The sequence below is a fragment of the Prunus avium genome, chromosome 1, assembly GCF_965620075.1.
Source record: "Prunus avium chromosome 1, drPruAviu1.hap1.1, whole genome shotgun sequence".
Lineage (NCBI taxonomy): Eukaryota > Viridiplantae > Streptophyta > Magnoliopsida > Rosales > Rosaceae > Prunus > Prunus avium.
Genome location: NC_142284.1, coordinates 36,984,277 through 37,000,917, shown reverse-complemented (window position 1 = coordinate 37,000,917; position 16,641 = coordinate 36,984,277). Strand labels below are relative to the sequence as shown.

General features: G+C 37.8%; 5 protein-coding genes and 1 non-coding gene across 7 annotated transcripts; 4 read left to right on the top strand and 2 right to left on the bottom strand.

Moving 5' to 3' along the window:
• Positions 1–48: 48 nt before the first annotated feature.
• On the top strand, positions 49–1,770 carry LHCA2 (photosystem I light harvesting complex protein). The gene is made up of 5 exons (XM_021973746.2): positions 49–210; positions 338–526; positions 773–810; positions 891–1,405; positions 1,502–1,770. Exons 1-5 carry the CDS (start codon positions 152–154, stop codon positions 1,517–1,519), a joined length of 819 nt encoding a protein of 272 aa, XP_021829438.1. The 5' UTR covers positions 49–151; the 3' UTR covers positions 1,520–1,770.
• Positions 1,771–2,872: 1,102 nt separating this feature from the next.
• Positions 2,873–3,537, bottom strand: LOC110769348 (chaperone protein dnaJ-like protein). The gene has a single exon (XM_021973300.2). It carries the CDS (start codon positions 3,399–3,401, stop codon positions 3,105–3,107), a length of 297 nt encoding a protein of 98 aa, XP_021828992.1. The 5' UTR covers positions 3,402–3,537; the 3' UTR covers positions 2,873–3,104.
• Positions 3,538–4,288: 751 nt separating this feature from the next.
• TRNAL-AAG (transfer RNA leucine (anticodon AAG)) lies at positions 4,289–4,369 on the top strand. The gene has a single exon. It is a non-coding gene; the product is annotated as a tRNA-Leu (tRNA).
• A 194-nt stretch (positions 4,370–4,563) lies between these two features.
• On the bottom strand, positions 4,564–7,492 carry LOC110769263 (oxidoreductase, 2OG-Fe(II) oxygenase family protein). Its single transcript, XM_021973203.2, has 7 exons — positions 7,200–7,492; positions 6,956–7,107; positions 6,451–6,797; positions 6,061–6,199; positions 5,864–5,930; positions 5,623–5,744; positions 4,564–5,202 (listed from the first exon to the last, which is right to left on the bottom strand). The coding sequence occupies exons 1-7, from the start codon at positions 7,310–7,312 to the stop codon at positions 5,063–5,065; spliced, it is 1,080 nt and encodes a 359-aa protein (XP_021828895.1). The 5' UTR covers positions 7,313–7,492; the 3' UTR covers positions 4,564–5,062.
• A 775-nt stretch (positions 7,493–8,267) lies between these two features.
• LOC110769470 (phosphoribosylformylglycinamidine synthase) lies at positions 8,268–11,312 on the top strand. The gene is made up of 5 exons (XM_021973454.2): positions 8,268–8,605; positions 8,685–8,788; positions 8,933–9,046; positions 10,710–10,793; positions 10,968–11,312. Exons 1-5 carry the CDS (start codon positions 8,350–8,352, stop codon positions 11,022–11,024), a joined length of 615 nt encoding a protein of 204 aa, XP_021829146.1. The 5' UTR covers positions 8,268–8,349; the 3' UTR covers positions 11,025–11,312.
• Positions 11,313–12,533: 1,221 nt separating this feature from the next.
• On the top strand, positions 12,534–14,561 carry LOC110769397 (uncharacterized). 2 transcript variants are annotated; one of them, XM_021973366.2, is made up of 4 exons: positions 12,534–12,685; positions 13,136–13,237; positions 13,349–13,459; positions 13,565–14,561. In XM_021973366.2, the coding sequence occupies exons 2-4, from the start codon at positions 13,190–13,192 to the stop codon at positions 14,495–14,497; spliced, it is 1,092 nt and encodes a 363-aa protein (XP_021829058.1). In that variant the 5' UTR covers positions 12,534–12,685; positions 13,136–13,189; the 3' UTR covers positions 14,498–14,561. The 2 variants fall into 2 exon arrangements, with proteins under 2 accessions (XP_021829058.1, XP_021829051.1); XM_021973359.2 differs by lacking the exon at positions 12,534–12,685 and having other exon boundaries at positions 12,956–13,237.
• The last annotated feature ends 2,080 nt before the right edge of the window (positions 14,562–16,641 follow it).

The following is a 16,641-nucleotide window of genomic DNA, read 5'->3' as shown; positions in this document are numbered from 1 at the left end:
AAAGCCAATCGGATACCTCTCTCCTATCCTTTAAGATAAGCCCCTTCAATTCTTACATTAGCAACACATTCACATCTCTAGGCCATTGCCACATACAATTTCACTGATCAAACAAACAAAGCAAATTTGGTTACAAAGCCTCAAGTTCCGAATGGCTTCCGCTTGGGCTTCTTCTTCTGCCATTGCAGCCGTTGCCATATCCTCTCCCAGGCAAGTTCTCAAAGCAGTGCTACATGCAAACTTTAATAATATAATATTAGGGTTTAGTGGAATTTGGACTGTTTTAGTTTGCATTGTTTAATTAATTAATACAAGAAAGACATAAATCATACTGCAGCTCCCAGAAGGCTGGGTCTACTTTGGCAGCAACAAGGGCTTCTTTCTTTGGTGGGAGGAAGCTCAGAGTGAGGAACTTGACAGCATCCTCTGGATCATCAACATCTTTCACGGTACGTGCTGCTGCAGCTGACCCTGATAGACCCTTGTGGTTCCCAGGCAGCACCCCTCCTCCATGGCTCGATGGAAGGTCAGTTCGAAATATTTAGTAATATCATGTTCTCTGATTAAATTGTCGATCAACATAACATATTTATGTTGCGAGTATGTGAATCTAGACCATCAATCAGGTTGACGTTTGTCTAAATATGTGGTCTATATTCACAGTCGCGCAACATAAGTACATGTCTGTTACTCCATATATACTCTTCTCCCTGTAGTTTATATCCTTTGATTTGCTAGTTTCTGATCAAGTGTTTATGCTATGATAATGCAGCCTCCCAGGAGACTTTGGTTTTGATCCCCTTGGTCTTTGTAAGTCAAACATCAAATATTAATAAACCTTATGAACACATAATCTTCAATTGTGACTAATCTTTGTTGTATTGTAACAGCATCTGACCCTGACAGCTTGAGATGGAACCAGCAAGCAGAACTTGTACACTGCAGATGGGCTATGTTAGGTGCAGCTGGCATCTTCATCCCAGAATTCTTGACCAAAATTGGCATTCTAAACACCCCTTCATGGTACACAGCTGGAGAACAAGAGTACTTCACAGACACCACCACTCTGTTTGTTGTTGAGCTGCTTTTGATTGGGTGGGCCGAGGGCAGGAGATGGGCCGACATCCTCAAGCCCGGGTCTGTTAACACCGACCCGATCTTCCCCAACAACAAGCTCACCGGGACGGATGTTGGGTACCCAGGCGGGCTTTGGTTTGACCCACTTGGATGGGGAAGTGGTTCACCTGAAAAGATCAAGGAGCTGAGGACAAAGGAGATTAAGAATGGGAGGCTGGCTATGTTGGCTGTGATGGGGGCTTGGTTCCAACACATTTACACTGGCACTGGCCCAATTGACAACCTCTTTGCTCACCTTGCTGATCCTGGCCATGCCACCATCTTTGCTGTAAGTGCAATTAGTACAACTCAATTAGAGTTAAACCTATTTACAGGTGCTTAATTAGAGGCTAACATTTGATTGTTTTGGTTGTGTTTGCAACAGGCTTTTACTCCCAAGTGAGAGGAAAGTGAGGGATTTCTAATTAGGATTTGAGTGTGGGAGAAGGGGCAACATTGGTGATCACATACTCTTTTATTAATCCGTCTTAGAGAGATGTGTGTTCTTCCAAGGAAAATTTGTAGGACTAAAACTTGTAATGTCACAGTCTCGATGTGTTTTACTTTTTCACAGAATGATCTTCTGTGTGTACAAAAATCTCTTCGGACTTTGATTCCATATGTATCAAATCAGCTGGTGACGCATCCATATTATATTATTGTCATAGAAAATCTCCAATGATTAACATGGAGCTGCAGAGCATGTCAATGTACAATTTCATGATCATTGACACGAGAAACACTAACATGAAACGGGAATAACATTATTTTGCTATTCTATGTGGCAAAACAGTGATATTCCCGTTTCATACAAGTTTTTCTGTATTGACACACAAAAATCAAAATTTTAAAACATGGAAAACAGAGAAAAATCCCAAACATGAATAAACATCAAAAGGCCCAAATCCTCGCTTGCGTAAAAACAGAGAGCAATCTTACTTTATAAACTGGTGTTCTTATCAAAGTAGCTTTCATATTTTTCTAATGTTTTGACCAAATCTTTTTCTCTTTTATATGAGAGTTGTAAGGTCACTTGATCATCCACTTGGATTCCAGCTGACTAAGCTCCAAAAAATAATTTAATTAGGAAGTTGTGATGAAGGCGTTCACATATTTTATCATATGATATTGCATGTTATATTCAAACAGCATTCAGAATATAATTTATCATTCTCCAAGTTGAAAACAAAAGGACAAAACAGAGGGAAAAAAAAAAAAAAAAACTACCTTATCATTTGCATGTTAAAGCAATCAGCTTTTATGAAGCTTAAGTTAATGGAAGCCAAGTAGATAATAGTTGGATTGCAAGACAATGAAAAAGGGTAAACTACTTATCCATTGCCATTTACAATTTTAAAGACTAATCTTTATTAAGTTACATGAATTCCAAATGAAAGAGATGAACTGTTTGAACATAAAATCCTAAAACTTCAACACCAGATTCATGGATTAATTAAACGTATGATTTAACGGACGGTCTGCAAGTCAAGACCCTTTTCCACCACGCTATACCGGTTGGTGATTTCAATTTCTAAGTATTTGCTTTGTACAAAGGTTTGCTGCTTGAGTTAAATTGAGCAACAAACAAGCAAATTTCTGGTATTTAAAAAAAAAACACAAACTACTTGGCGGCAACAAGCAAAGATTAAAGCAACTACTAATCATACACTTAATAAACTAAGAAATATTATGAACCCAATACAATTTACAAACAAATTACAATTAAAAGTAAGAAATTTGTCAATAAGCAGACAAATTTAGTTATAAAAAATATATTCCATTTCATCAGGATATTAGGAAAGTCACCTCATTACAGCCTAATGATGAACTCTCTCTCACCTCCTCTCTCTCCTTCTCTCAAAGTATCAGCAGCTTACTATAATACAGGATGTAATTTTTTCAATTTTCAATTTTTTTGGAAAAAAAAATTGAGAGGAAGGAGAGATATGCTATAACTTTCTAATAACAAGCAAAACCGGAAACACCGACTACGAGGGAGGGGTGGGAGGCCGTACGGATATTTGAACCGGAAGGGGTCGACCTGTACCCGAACCACCACAGCTTCTGCAGAACGTGCGACCGGACCCGGCACAGCTCCGGCACCCTACATCGCCATCGGACCAGCGCGAGCAGAAGCAGGAGACCCGACCCGTGCCATTGCAACTGGGGCACCTGGGAAACGGGCCGGCCATGGGCTTCTGGTCCATGAACGATTTGACGAGGACCGCCCCGGCCAAGACGCCGAGACCCGTAGCCAGCTGGGTCAACACAATCGGACCACCCATTGTTGATAAGGAGCGAGGAGAGAGCAGAGAGAGGGAAGAAAAGAAGCGAAAGGGGTAGAGAGTAGGAGGATTTTTTAATATTTTTTGTTGGTGGGTTTTATTGTGAATTTCTGAGAAATATAAATGGTTATGGGCTTGAAGTTGAACACGTAGACGCGTGTGTGTGTTGGGTTGGAATTTTAAAGGGGGCTGGGGATTTTGGAATTTTGCGGACGTGTTGGTTTTTTATTTTGATTTTTCTTGCTTCTACGCTACTTCTACTATGCTTGCTTGTTACTATTTGATTTCTTGTCACATGTAGCATGTTTGTGGCTTGTGGGTGATATCTTTGAAGTGGATAACGCACAAAGAATATTCTCTTTTTATTTATTTTTTATTTTTTATTTAAAAAAAGTCTTATTAATGAATGTTTGACACAAGATCTCACTTTTATAAATGATTAATATTAATGTAAATAAACTAAGTCTTTCAAGTTTTATACCTAGTTTTAGAAGTAAGTAAGAGGTTGAGTTTGATGTTTGAAGAAGGACACAAGTTTAGTGGAGTGAAAATCATACAACTATAAGTTAAGCCAAGATACAATTTTTCTAATTTGGAGTAAACCTCATTGGTATATAATTTTGAAGTTATTGAAAACTCTCTTTGAAGCGGTCAAAGTCAACTATTTTTATATATTAATCTTTCAGTACCAAGTCCACCGACTGATCTCCTAGCGAAGACAAATTTGCAGCGCCGCCCAAGTGCTCTCACTTGTTAGTTTGGTATTCTATTGGAAACCACAACAGTCTCGGGCCCAACTACTAATAATAGCCTCACAGGTCCGTGCATTTGCCCAGTGTGCGACCGATTAGAATTATTTATTAACAAATTGTGAAACTTAACAACAAGTTGAGATGGCCGAGTTGGTCTAAGGCGCCAGATTAAGGTTCTGGTCCGAAAGGGCGTGGGTTCAAATCCCACTCTCAACACAAAGCATTTTTTTTCTCTGCTTTTTTTTTTTGGGGGGTCGAATTTTCCTCTGCCTGCCATGGTTCTCTCTCCTCTCTACGATTGATACTTAAGTCCTGGAACTCTGTTTAGGGGCTGTCTCAGTTTAACTAGTTTCTCTTCTCACGCAAAGGGAGAATGATGTAAATTTAAATACAATTTGCTATTTAAAAGATAATTAACCGCCGCCAAAGCATCCATTTAACTACTCATATCCCAAAACGAAACTACAATTTTTTCCTTTAGCCTGGAAATAGACTACAAAGTTGATATCCGAGAAAACTACAAAGTTGCACCGCAGGGGCTTCAGCTATGAATTTTACAAAAATATAATCCCCAGTTAAATCAGACTATCAAGAAAATCTATTGCCTGTGATAGATTCAATTCCTCAACAAAATCACAGGCTATCTAACCAATGCTACTTGCATAATTGCATTGCCCTGTTCTTCTAGGACAATCAATGCTACTTGCATTCTTATTTCTTTTCTTATGGTTTTTTTATTTTTGTTGCTGCATCCAACTTGTAACAAGCCGCACATTCATGGGTGCCGTACCATTGTAGTTACTACATAGCTCTCCCACATGTCCTTGTGCAGCAATTCTCTAACAACTCTTTATTGCCAAAAAATCCTTCCGAATGAATCCAAAATTTCGATGAAAAAGAAAATCAATCTCAGTATACTTGTCTGATGTTGATGTTGATTCTTGAACTTCGGATGTATTCTAAAACACTAAAATCATCCTCCTGTGAGAACTGCCTCTCAAGAGTCACAATTTCATTATTTTCTCCATCTGTGAATATCCGAGGCACACCTGCAATTCGGGAAAGCAAAGCTGAGCTATTTATGAGGCTGTTCAAACAAGACTCTAGGAATTAATTATGATATAGCATGCAATTACAACATGTTTCTGGCAACATGGAAAAGTCAAACTACTCTATTTATCAGAAGAAAGCACATGGGATTAAGGCTGAGTAGAGTTACTTAAGTTGAGGCGCAAAGTAACACTGTTAGTTTGACATAAAGGCAGCCCAAGCAACAGATATGCCAAAGCAAAAATTAGAAACCAAACTAAAATTGCCAGCATCACTTTTCTCACTTGTAGATTGGTCTTACCATTTCACTGACGATTTACGCGATTGGAAAAACATAGAGATTAGCCATTAAGTACCGATTTATTATCTTAGGCACTCAAAACCAAGTAAAAGAAAGATAGCTGAAGATTTGCACTTACCATGAAAGCATTCCCTTGCTTCCCCTGCCATAAGTACAACATCACCGCTTCGAAGGAACATTGCTATTGGAGGATCTTCCCTATGCTTTCCTCCCAAAAGGAATATTGCTTTGCAGCCTAAACTGAGGGAAGTGAAAGATATTTCAGCTCCCAAGGAGATGTATAATCTCAAATTTCTATTCTTCTTTCTTGACAAACAACCAGAATCAAAAAACAAAAATGAAATGGCATGGCAAGATACCTCATGCTTACAATAGGCTTACTCCAATCAGCTTCCATGTCATCAAGGTGGCCCCCAAGCATATCACCTAAACAAAAGAACAGAACACAGAACAAATGTAAATTCTAACTTGTATACACTTTCAAACCAAAAAAGGAAATACAAATAAACCGATGGTTAAAAATCTGCTAATATAAGCAATTTTTTCTTAGTAATACCTGGGCCAAAGTAGTTCACTATTGCACCTTCAGGCTGGAATTCTTCACCCAGAGGCATTGCAGGTGTTGCCAGTCTTTTAGCCAGTTGGCAGAGTGTATCAGGGATCTTCTTATGCGGGAGAGAGACATCATAGTTTCGCTACATCGTGAACATGACATTAGTTAGATACATGTTGTGACGTAACTTTAATGCATGGAAATGATATTTTCTGTTTATTGAAGAAAACACTCAAATGCACAAGAAAATACATTCAATGTAATGTCAGTGGAGCAACCTTAAATTGTTTCCCCACCCAAATCAGTTAATATCTAAGTGACAACGCAATTTTTATTTAGTGAAACTGCTTAATATGCTTTCAAAATTGGAAAAATGAATCAGCTCAGCACAACCTTAGACCAGTCAAATTGCAGGCCAAGGGTGCTCCAACGCAATTTCCGCAATAGAACTGAAGCTGAAACTGATTTGCACGTGCTCCCTTTCGAAGACACTTCATGTTCTTCAAAGAACTTCCAACCGTGAACATCTCCATTGCTGACAGAAGGATCACATTCAGAATTTGAACCCCCATCCGCAACCAAAACTTTCCTCTCATTTGCCGCAATAAACAAGTCATTTATAGGCCCGTAAAATGCGTTGTGATTTGTTCTGTTAGGAGGCTGCGGGAAGCTGGTTAAACTCTCCTTTATCCACTGGCATTGTTCCTTCACACTCAGTGCTCCAGGAATGAAATAAAAACCTGTGTTGTGTAAAAAAAAAAGGAAATATTTGTATAAACTAACATATTCTGCAATCAACAAAGAAAACAAACAATAACAACAGTAACTAATATTCCAATTCAAAACCCTAGGATCTTCAAATTCAAATATTTGAATTACAATGAGAATAGGTTGATACCTGGGCGATTTTCTAAGGAGAACACGGGCCTATCGAAACCACATCGAAGAGGAACGACGCCCTGTGGAAGCTCAACGTTTTGATAGTACGATTCTAGAATGGAATTGAAATCCAATACCTCTGATAAATCCACGGGTTTGGGTTTCCGTTTCCTGAGAGATGGTCAAATTGCATGTTTGGTTAACAGCAGAAATTGGAAGCGAAAATCGTGGAATAGTTGGGAAAACGAAGAACAAGTTTTTACTTTTTGGATGATTTGTAGGTGTCTTCGTAATACAGCTTGTACTTCTTCTCCGCTCTTCTGAAAGCGGTTCGTTCCAAATCCTCCGGGGCTGTACCAGATTCGGATCCGTACATTTCAGCGAGTCGCCTCGGCCGGTCAGTTAACTCCGAGTCCCGAAAGACAGTGACGTAATTATCGGAGGGGTTTCACTAGGGTTTTATCGCGCGTTTTCATTTCACAGCTGAGGTGGGGGCTGGGCTCGCACTTCTGGGTTTCGCGTCGCCGCAATGGTTTTCTTTTTCCTCTTTTGCCCTTTCGCGGCAATAATTTTCTCTGTAATTTAGTCTACAAATAATTTACTTTTGTAACAAAACTATATCTTACCGCCAAATTATACAAAATCCCAATGCCAACATAAGTCTATTATTTTTGGTACACTACACAATTCTTTTGTAAAAACAAAAGAAAAAGTTCCCCTAAAAAAAAAAAGAAAAGTTTTATGCAATATCTTTTTGTGACTTATAAAAGTAAGAGTGGGTGTCAATCCGACCGAAATTAATAAAATTGCTTTATCCTAATAATGATCAGTTTGATTTGATTTTGACCATAAAAATGGTCAAACAATTTCAAATCAAACCGTATCGTAATAATTTTGGTTCGACCATGATTTTGAGCATTTGAAAATCAACCTAAATTGAACTCGACCAATCACTTACTTATATATTCATTTCGTTATATTTTATTTTACATGTGTAGTTCTCTTATTTTATATTTGGAGAGAGTTGTAATTAATAACCAGATGAAAATGTTTTACTTGAAATATGATGGAATACTGCTCCCTCAAGTAAAATGAAATTATGTTTGAAGGAGTCAAATTGCCTAAAAACCCTATAAAAGGTTTTCTCCCTCGTAAACGGTAAACCGAATATGGTGGGAAGTGAAATTAGCGCTCCAAAGTCCAAATACCAATTTCCACCTAAAAGACGATTAAGTCCTTACTGACGCGCCTGACTAATGGCACTGAAAAAGGGTACTTTTGTCCTTATAATTAAAAAAATCTCCTGTATTTATCTTTTGGGAAGAAAAGAAACGAATTTAGAGAAAGGAGAGTCGAGGACAGAAGAAAAAGAAACATAAACTTCTTCTCGGAATCAAGAAAGAGGGACCAGAAATGGCGTGCAGGACTGCGTTGCGTTCCGCTCTGTTAATAGAAGCGTGTCGACCCGTTCATCTCACTCGGAGCTCCGCCTCCGCTTCATTCAGGACCCGCGGGTTCCCCTCTCCCAGGCTGAGTGGGCAGTTCAGGACCCGGGGTTTCCACTTCGCCAAACGGACTCACCTCAACTGCTCCCACAACGAAAACGCGTCGTCTTTGTCTGAGGACGAACAAGGCCCGCCCCAAGAGGCCGTTTTGAAAGCAATTTCAGGTTTCGTCTCTGAAACTTTTTTGTTTAAATTTTTTATTTTTTATAATATTTTTTCACTCGTTATTGGTATTGGATATAGAGGTGTCTAAAACGGAAGGGAGAGTTGGGCAAACCACGAATGTGGTGATTGGAGGTACGGTGACAGATGATTCTACGAATGAATGGCTCGCCTTGGATCAGAAGGTATAATATAAAGCCATTTATTTGTTTTGCTTTCCTTAGGTTTGATTTAACAGCCCATTTTATATTTTTAACGTTAAGGATTAAGTTATTTAATATTTTTGACGAGCTTGTGTTTATAAATGATGTAAATTTTGTATTTTAAAGGTAAATTCGTACCCAACTGTTAGAGGGTTTACAGCGATTGGAACTGGAGGGGATGATTTTGTGCAAGCTATGGTTGTTGCTGTCGAATCCGTAATTCAACAACCTGTTCCTGAGGTATACATACTTACATACAATGTGTGTGTACATCCCTTGTTGTGGCTGCCCATCATTTTCAATTTCTTCATAAATAAATATATTTATGAATTGGTCCAGTGCATTTTTTTTGCAAGCATTATGTTTTACGTGATCTGTTTTGCTTCATATTGATCAGTGGCTGAGCCTTGCCAAAAGCATACCATCAAATCCCGTACTCTTGTGTGGGCTTTGTTTTCATTCTAGGTCGAATTTTTGTAGATAGAATTTCATTGAATGTGTTGATGATGCTCACGAACGCAGAGTAGTTTAATAGGAGGTGAACAGAAATTGGCAACCGCCATTTAATTTCAGGGTTGAATTCTCAAGTATGTAGGGACAAATCATTACAATGTTAAATTCATACCTTATAAGCAAAATTGTGGTGCGTTTGAGTTGTTTCTTAAACCTCTGTGTAAGTCCTTGAAATTACATAGTAGTAGGTTTAAGATAATTTGTTATTCATTGGGGGCAAGGGGAGATCTTCATAGTGATGTCTTCTACCATGGCCCTCCTGCCCTTTGTTCTTGTACAACACATTATGTTTCCAACCAAAGTAGGTAGCACTGTTGGCTGGGGACAAAATATTTGAGATATAGATGGATAGGCTGAGGAATAGGGTATCCTAAACATGTGAAGCAGTTATGAAATTAGGAGTAGCTTTGACCAGTAATTATGAAGGAAAACTAATGGTTTATGGAGTTGCCACTCAGAAGTATCCTGCAAGTTCAAACCTCCTGAAGAGGAGTGAGAAGGTGCATAAGAGCATGAAATGTGTAAGAAAAATCTTCAACCAATTCTAGGTTTGAATTTGAATTGGCACTGCAAGGAGTTGGGTAGGCTGCATATGCGATAAAAGGACCTAGTGAACTTCTATATTGAGTGTGGTAGATACTTGCCAATGCTCTATTAAGTATTAAGTGAGGTGGATAGCACTTTTGGCCAGAAAAATGGGGTTTAGGTCTTGTCCTTGGTGCTAATAACGGAAATTGGCTCATGATGTGAACTTATTAGGGTTGCATGGAACCAACCATATGGAAACGACTAATAGTTGAATTTGACCATAGTTCAGTGTTCCCACTGGTTGAATATGATTCAGAAACAGGAATAGCTACTCTAGGCTACAGCAAAATGCTGACCTATGGGAATGCACTTTGAAGTTTAGACTGTTGAGCCTAATTTGAAAGCGGCAAATTGAGTTCAATTAATGCCAAATTATTGTCTTTGCTGTAATGCCCCATCATACGGGTATTTTCACTGTTAACATAATTTTCGATCTAAGAAACTTTTTTGACATTGAACACTAAGTACTGGGAATCTTTGCTTCTGGGCTTGGTCATGAATCATGATTCCAGTAGTAATCAAGAGTTGATATTTGTTTTAAATCTAGACCTACCATATGATGATTTCATTTACTCCCAAAGGCTGCTGTAGAAAGTGGCAGGATGATGCAACATCTAACGGCAATCTTTGTGCTTCCATCTTTCTTGTTGCCCCTTTTGAATTATAATCATTTTTGAAATTGTGATTGTTGATATATTTGCTGAAGACGTCTAATCTTTCAAGTCTATGAGTTCAATTAACTCACAAATAATAATGCAAAAGTTTGATGGAGTTTGCTATTTGTTATTGTGCTTTATGACAGGGTCATGTGAGGCAGAAGGTATCATCAAGGGGCAAATATGTATCTGTAAACATTGGACCTGTTCAAGTCATTTCTAGTGAACAGGTCATCCTCTCCCCTCCTCGCACTCTCCCACAATGAATTTGCTAATATTATTTCCCTATAACTATGATGGAAAAAATCTCCGTGTAGTTGATGGTAAAATTTACAATATGTTTTTCAATCCAGTGACACTGGAAGAAAATATTTGTTAACATGGAGTTTTGTTGTGACTTCCAGGTCCAAGCTGTGTACAACGCCATGAGAAGAGATGATCGGATGAAATACTTTTTGTAGCTTGATACTCCCATTTTGTTTGTACTTTTGTACAGAGTGCCAATTTTCTAGAGCCAGAGTCCCACTGTTGCCATCCAATTTAGTCTGGTTTGTGCTCTTTTGGATTTCGGCTAATTCATGATGTTAATGGGCTGAGCAGTCTGTGGCAATGCTGGTTCAAAGTCTATCCATCTGCTTGCTCGGAATGTTTTAGGTATAATTCAGAAAGTAGGCAGGCATTTATCAGTCTGTATTATTCTAATGTCAATTTTATGCTTTTATTATAATATGTTACTGATTTTTATGGAAGGCCGAGTTACAAATGCTTTTGGGTTTGTTAGCATGGGCTAGTAACTAAGCAGGCATTAAAGTGATTGATTGTTTCATGGCCAAAAAAAAAAAATTACAATAACCTTCTTTTGCTGGCTATTAGGGACCCTCGCAGAACATTTTAGGTGTCTTCTAATTATAGAATCTTTAAACTCTAGGGGGCATTTCTTCTTTAAATGTTGGTTTCAGAAGTCTACAGATGTGAGTCAATTTTAGTCGTAATTTTCTGTTCTATGATATTTGTTTAGGAAATCTGGTTTGCCGCTTGTATGTTCCCTAATGTCCACATAACTATGACTTTGCTCCAACTTAAATGGATCGAGGATCGTAATCTTAGGTTAACCTTGCTTTGAAAGGGGTTTATGTTTTAAGAGAAGCAGCTAAGACAAGTCTTGGATACAAGCATCTGGTTTAGTTACTAATCAAGTGCTAATGTTTTACTTATAAATGCTTCTGAGATGCCATTTGAGAAAATCTCAATAATGCAAGGCAGACCATTATTTCGTCATGCTCATCACGTCTGTCCAAAAAAAGAAAATCATATTCATGGGGGCAATAATGTTTTAGTTAGAGATGCTGCCGACATCCCATTTGAGCAAAACTCCAATTAGGTTAATGCAAACATATGAAGCCTTTGCTTCAAAAGTAGGCTGAACGGAGAAATGGCATGGATTATACATAAACTTTTACTTGAATAATTATGATTATCAAACTAATCGAACACGGTTACCGTTCTTAAAACGATCAACTAATTTACAGAATGAAGCATATGCTTGTAATGGTTCTTGGATGTGGACGTTGGGGACATTTTATTTTTAATTTTTCTTAACAGTGGTTTGGAATAAATTAAAGCATTATACTGATAATCATACTTAAACCCACATCATTAGACATATAAACTAATCCTTGCTTTGGAAAACTGTCACATGATTTCCCGCCCCTCCTCCTCCCCATAAAAGAAAACAAACCCTAAGACTACTTGCCCTCTACGTGTGAAATATTCAAAGGCCCTCACATAATCTTATTTCACAAATCCCACCTTAACATTTGTTTATTTTTTGTTCAAAACCAGTCCCTATCAGTTTGAAAAGATTCCAACTCCCTCACCTCGATAGCATTATGTATGTCTGAATGCATGCAAGTCCTCCATAAGTCACCATCTTCTCCATATATAATAAACCCTTGATGACCTAAGACATGGCATGGCAGCATCTTTTTCTTTTTTAAAATAATAATATATACGCTGGTTGTTGCCATTTCGCAGTCTCCAACTTTTTATCATCTTTATTTGCTGCAACTCAGATTGATAGACGCAGTCACGCAGGCATTTCGGTGAATCCAAATCTTTAAAGGTCAGTTTTTCACTGACAGACAAGTTTAAAATCCAAAACCCCAACCATCAATTAGATGCCTGCTTTGTTAATTCTAGTTTGACTGAAAAAACTGGACTTTTTGTTTCCCTGAAAGGAGTAAATTTTGAATCTTCATGGAGTTCTAGACATGTGTGTGTAATTTAACCATAATAATTACAGTATGCTGAGCTAACCATGGTGATTATAATCCAATAAATTATACCATTGTTGTGTGTGGGTGTTGCTTTCATCACTTGGTGGCATTTCTCTCTTTGTCTTGAATATATATGGTTTACTTTAATATTCAATTTGATCCCAAACCTGCAGCATATAATGTGCATATAACAAAGACTTGTCTTCACAACTACCCTTGCGGTTCTCAATTTCTATTTCCTCTGCCCTCTTGCTTTTTCTCTTGCTTCTGATTTCTTTGCTAGTTGTGGTTTGCAGTATATTGGGCCCTAGTTTAGTCCTTCTGGTTTCAAAGGAAGGCCAAGAGGCAGCATGGGCAGAAACATACAAGAAAAGGACATCATGAATGGCAAACTTAAGGTACATGATCTTCTGTTTGTGATCCCAGAAAGAAAAAGTTTCCTCTGTAACTTACTTTAAATTTACTGCTGAAATTTTTGATCTGTAAATTTCCACTTTGCTACTGTTTAGGATATAGTAAATGGTGAAATCCAAGAACTGGCTTCTGGTTCTTTACCAAAATCACCAACTCAAGATGGAAGTCCAAAGAAAGATGGAAGGCCAAGCAGCATGGTGATCAAGGTCAGTTATTCCAGTTCTAAGACTAATTGGTACAATATCTTTGATGGGTTTCCACCAAATTTTCATATTGATTTAGTTTTCTGTTAAAACTTGTTTGATTTACAGAAGGCACATACTATGTTTCCTGCTCACTTGATAGCAGAAGCCATATCCTCACTCAGAGGCCTTGATCTAAGATGGTCAGGTCCAATAACACCAAGTGAGATGCTTTATGTTCAGCAATACATCTTTGCAAAGTACCCACAATACTGCAATGGTCTAGTGGAAGAGGTGGAAAAACTAGAAATTGATAATCTTTCCATCAATGAAGAATCTTCAGCAACAACACCCCAAAATAAGCTCAAGTCACCCAAGAGTATGACACCAAAAGAGCTTTCCCCATTTAGCACCACTCACTCTGATCTTGACAGGACCCAAATGGAGCCTTCAAGACTGCTTGATATCCTGACCAAGAAATCTTCATTCCAAGGCAATTTTGTCTCCATTCCTGAGGTCCAAGCTAGCAACAGAGCCTTGAAGCAATGTGGGTTGCAAGAGGAGGACTATTTAGTCCTGTTCATGGCCAATTACAAAGATGCTATGGTGATGATTGGTGAGAGTTACCCTTTCTTCAGAGGAAATTACTATATGACCATTGTCAGTGAAGAGACTGATGCCATAAGGGAATTTGCCTCCAACAAAGAATCAAGGATCATATCAGCACCAGAAACTTGGTTGGATTTGAGGATCAAAGGATCACAACTTAGCCAGCACTTCAGAAGAAAGTGCAAGCACAGTCCAAAGGGACTGTTTTCCTATCCAGCCACTGTGAATGGGACTAAATACTCCATGCATTGGATCTCAGAAGCACACAGAAACTCATGGCATGTTTTGCTTGATGCAACAGGTTTGGTTTTGGGGGAGGATCGGTTGACGCTTGCTCTGTACCGCCCTGATTTTGTTCTATGCACCCTTAACAATACACACACCCAGCCATCCAGCATCACTTGTCTCTTGGTTAGGAGAAAAACATTTGATACTATGGCACATGCAGCCTAGCTTGGCTTCCTCATATTGCTTCTACTTTACTGATAATAAATGTGGAACTTTTTTTTTCTTCTTATTATTTCTGTGAACTCTATTTGACTCCTGGTTATGGGATTGTATTTGTTCCTGTTCTAAATGGAGCATGTTTGTGCAAATATTCTCACCGGAGAATATCAGCTTGAAGATCGTTCGTCCTCGTAAAATTAAACTGAAGTAAAAGACCACATCTAGGGGTGTTGGTGGTCGGAGCCGTATGTGGTGGCCGGAGAGAGAGAGTGTGTAGGATTTTTCGGGTAGAAATTGGATTTCGAATTACCTTGTGTGTTGAATGTAGCCATGTATTTATAGGGCTTTAGTCATCTAGGGTTTTTCAAAGAATATCTTCTTATTTGGAAGGAAGATATTATTTCCCCAAATTGTAGAAATTGAGTCAATTAAAGATTTGATTGGGATCAAATCACTAATTGATTATGATATCTCCAAATTAGGATAATATCTTAATTGGTGATATTATCTTTTTAAATAAAGATAATATCCCTATTTTTAGTATCAATTAATTTGTCAAATTAAATGGACTCAATTAATTGACCTAAGAGATATTCTTTTTATCCACGTGGTGTCTAGTGATTGAAAGTCAAATTATTTGCTCCCACATAGCATAGTTGTTTTTTTTAATCCCTACTGTTTTTGAGAACCTAACAGTCTTGACAGAGACAAAGGGCATGTTTTAAATTGCCAGTTGTGACTAGAAATTGCTTGTCAAGCTTAATCACCTCTATTGTTTGTTTCCATCCAGCTGTGATTACTTTGCCTCCTTTGTTTCCATCCAATAGCTAGAAACTATCATCTTCGATTTCAATAAATTTTGAATAAAAGAATAAAACAGAAAATAAGTGTTTTAAAAAAAAACCTTGAAGTTTCGGTATGAGTGTAGGGAGAAATAGATTTAATCTCTTGGTTAGAGACCCTTTTATTTTTTTTATTTTTTACAATAAAAGAGAATCGAACTCTAGAACTACACATATTTCTCCGAAACGAATTTGATAGAAATCAATGGTGTTACGAGACAATTCTTAAGGAGGAGCGAATGCATACAAACAATTCTTAAGTTAACCAAAATGTTAGAAGCTACTATCAAGGGAACTTGTACAAGAATCATCTTGTTGGTGTGAGAAATGATTCAAGGATCCCGTGATTCTTGATTTCCTAGTGTAATTCACGTTACCTAATTATAGGGCTCGTCAATGAGCCGGGCCGAGTTTTTTTAGAAAATTCAAAGCCCAAGCTCGACCCATGGGCCGGGCTTGAGAAAGCCCATCGGGCCGAGTCAGGCTAAGCCCAACGGGCCGGGCTGAAACGGGCCTACTTCAATTGAAAAAAATTATAAACTTAATCATAAGGGCATTTTAGCCCAAATTTGAGATTAAACTCACTTAAGTCCAATATTTTCACATCAAACCAAATTCATAAAACACCCAATAAAGTCACACAACTTAATAAGATTTTCCACAAAAATAATAAAATCAAGTATTATTTTTGAGGTTATTACATAATTAGACCGTAATACGTTTTAAGAAATAATTTTTAAAAATAATAAGTATAAAAAAATATATTTTTTAAAGGATGGTATGAATAAATATGCAAATGTTTGGTGATGTGTTCAAGAAAAGCATGATTATATTTGGTGGTACGATTATGTTTCGTGATATGATTATATTTGGTGATATGATATGTTATTCATCTTATATATATATATATATATATATATATATATATAATTGTTGTATTAATAATTGACACAAATTAATGTGCTAATCATCCAATTATAAACTAGGAATGAGTAAAGAAAAGTAAATGAAATGAAACAAATTATATATGTGATTTAAGTGATATAATCATAATCCTAAACTCTTATTTATACATAATTATATATGTATGTGGGCCTAACAGGCCGGGCTTTTTTGGGCTTAATCGGGCTGGGCTAGGCTTCAGACACCCAAGCCCAAGCCTAGCCTAGCCCAGCCCAAGGTGGGCCGGGCCATCTCAAAGCCCATAACGAGCCGGGCCGAGCTTTTTTAAAATGGGTCGGGCAGGCCCCCATCGGCCCATGAGCCCGCGGGCCAAATGATGGCCTAATTAGAATAGCTACCTAGTTA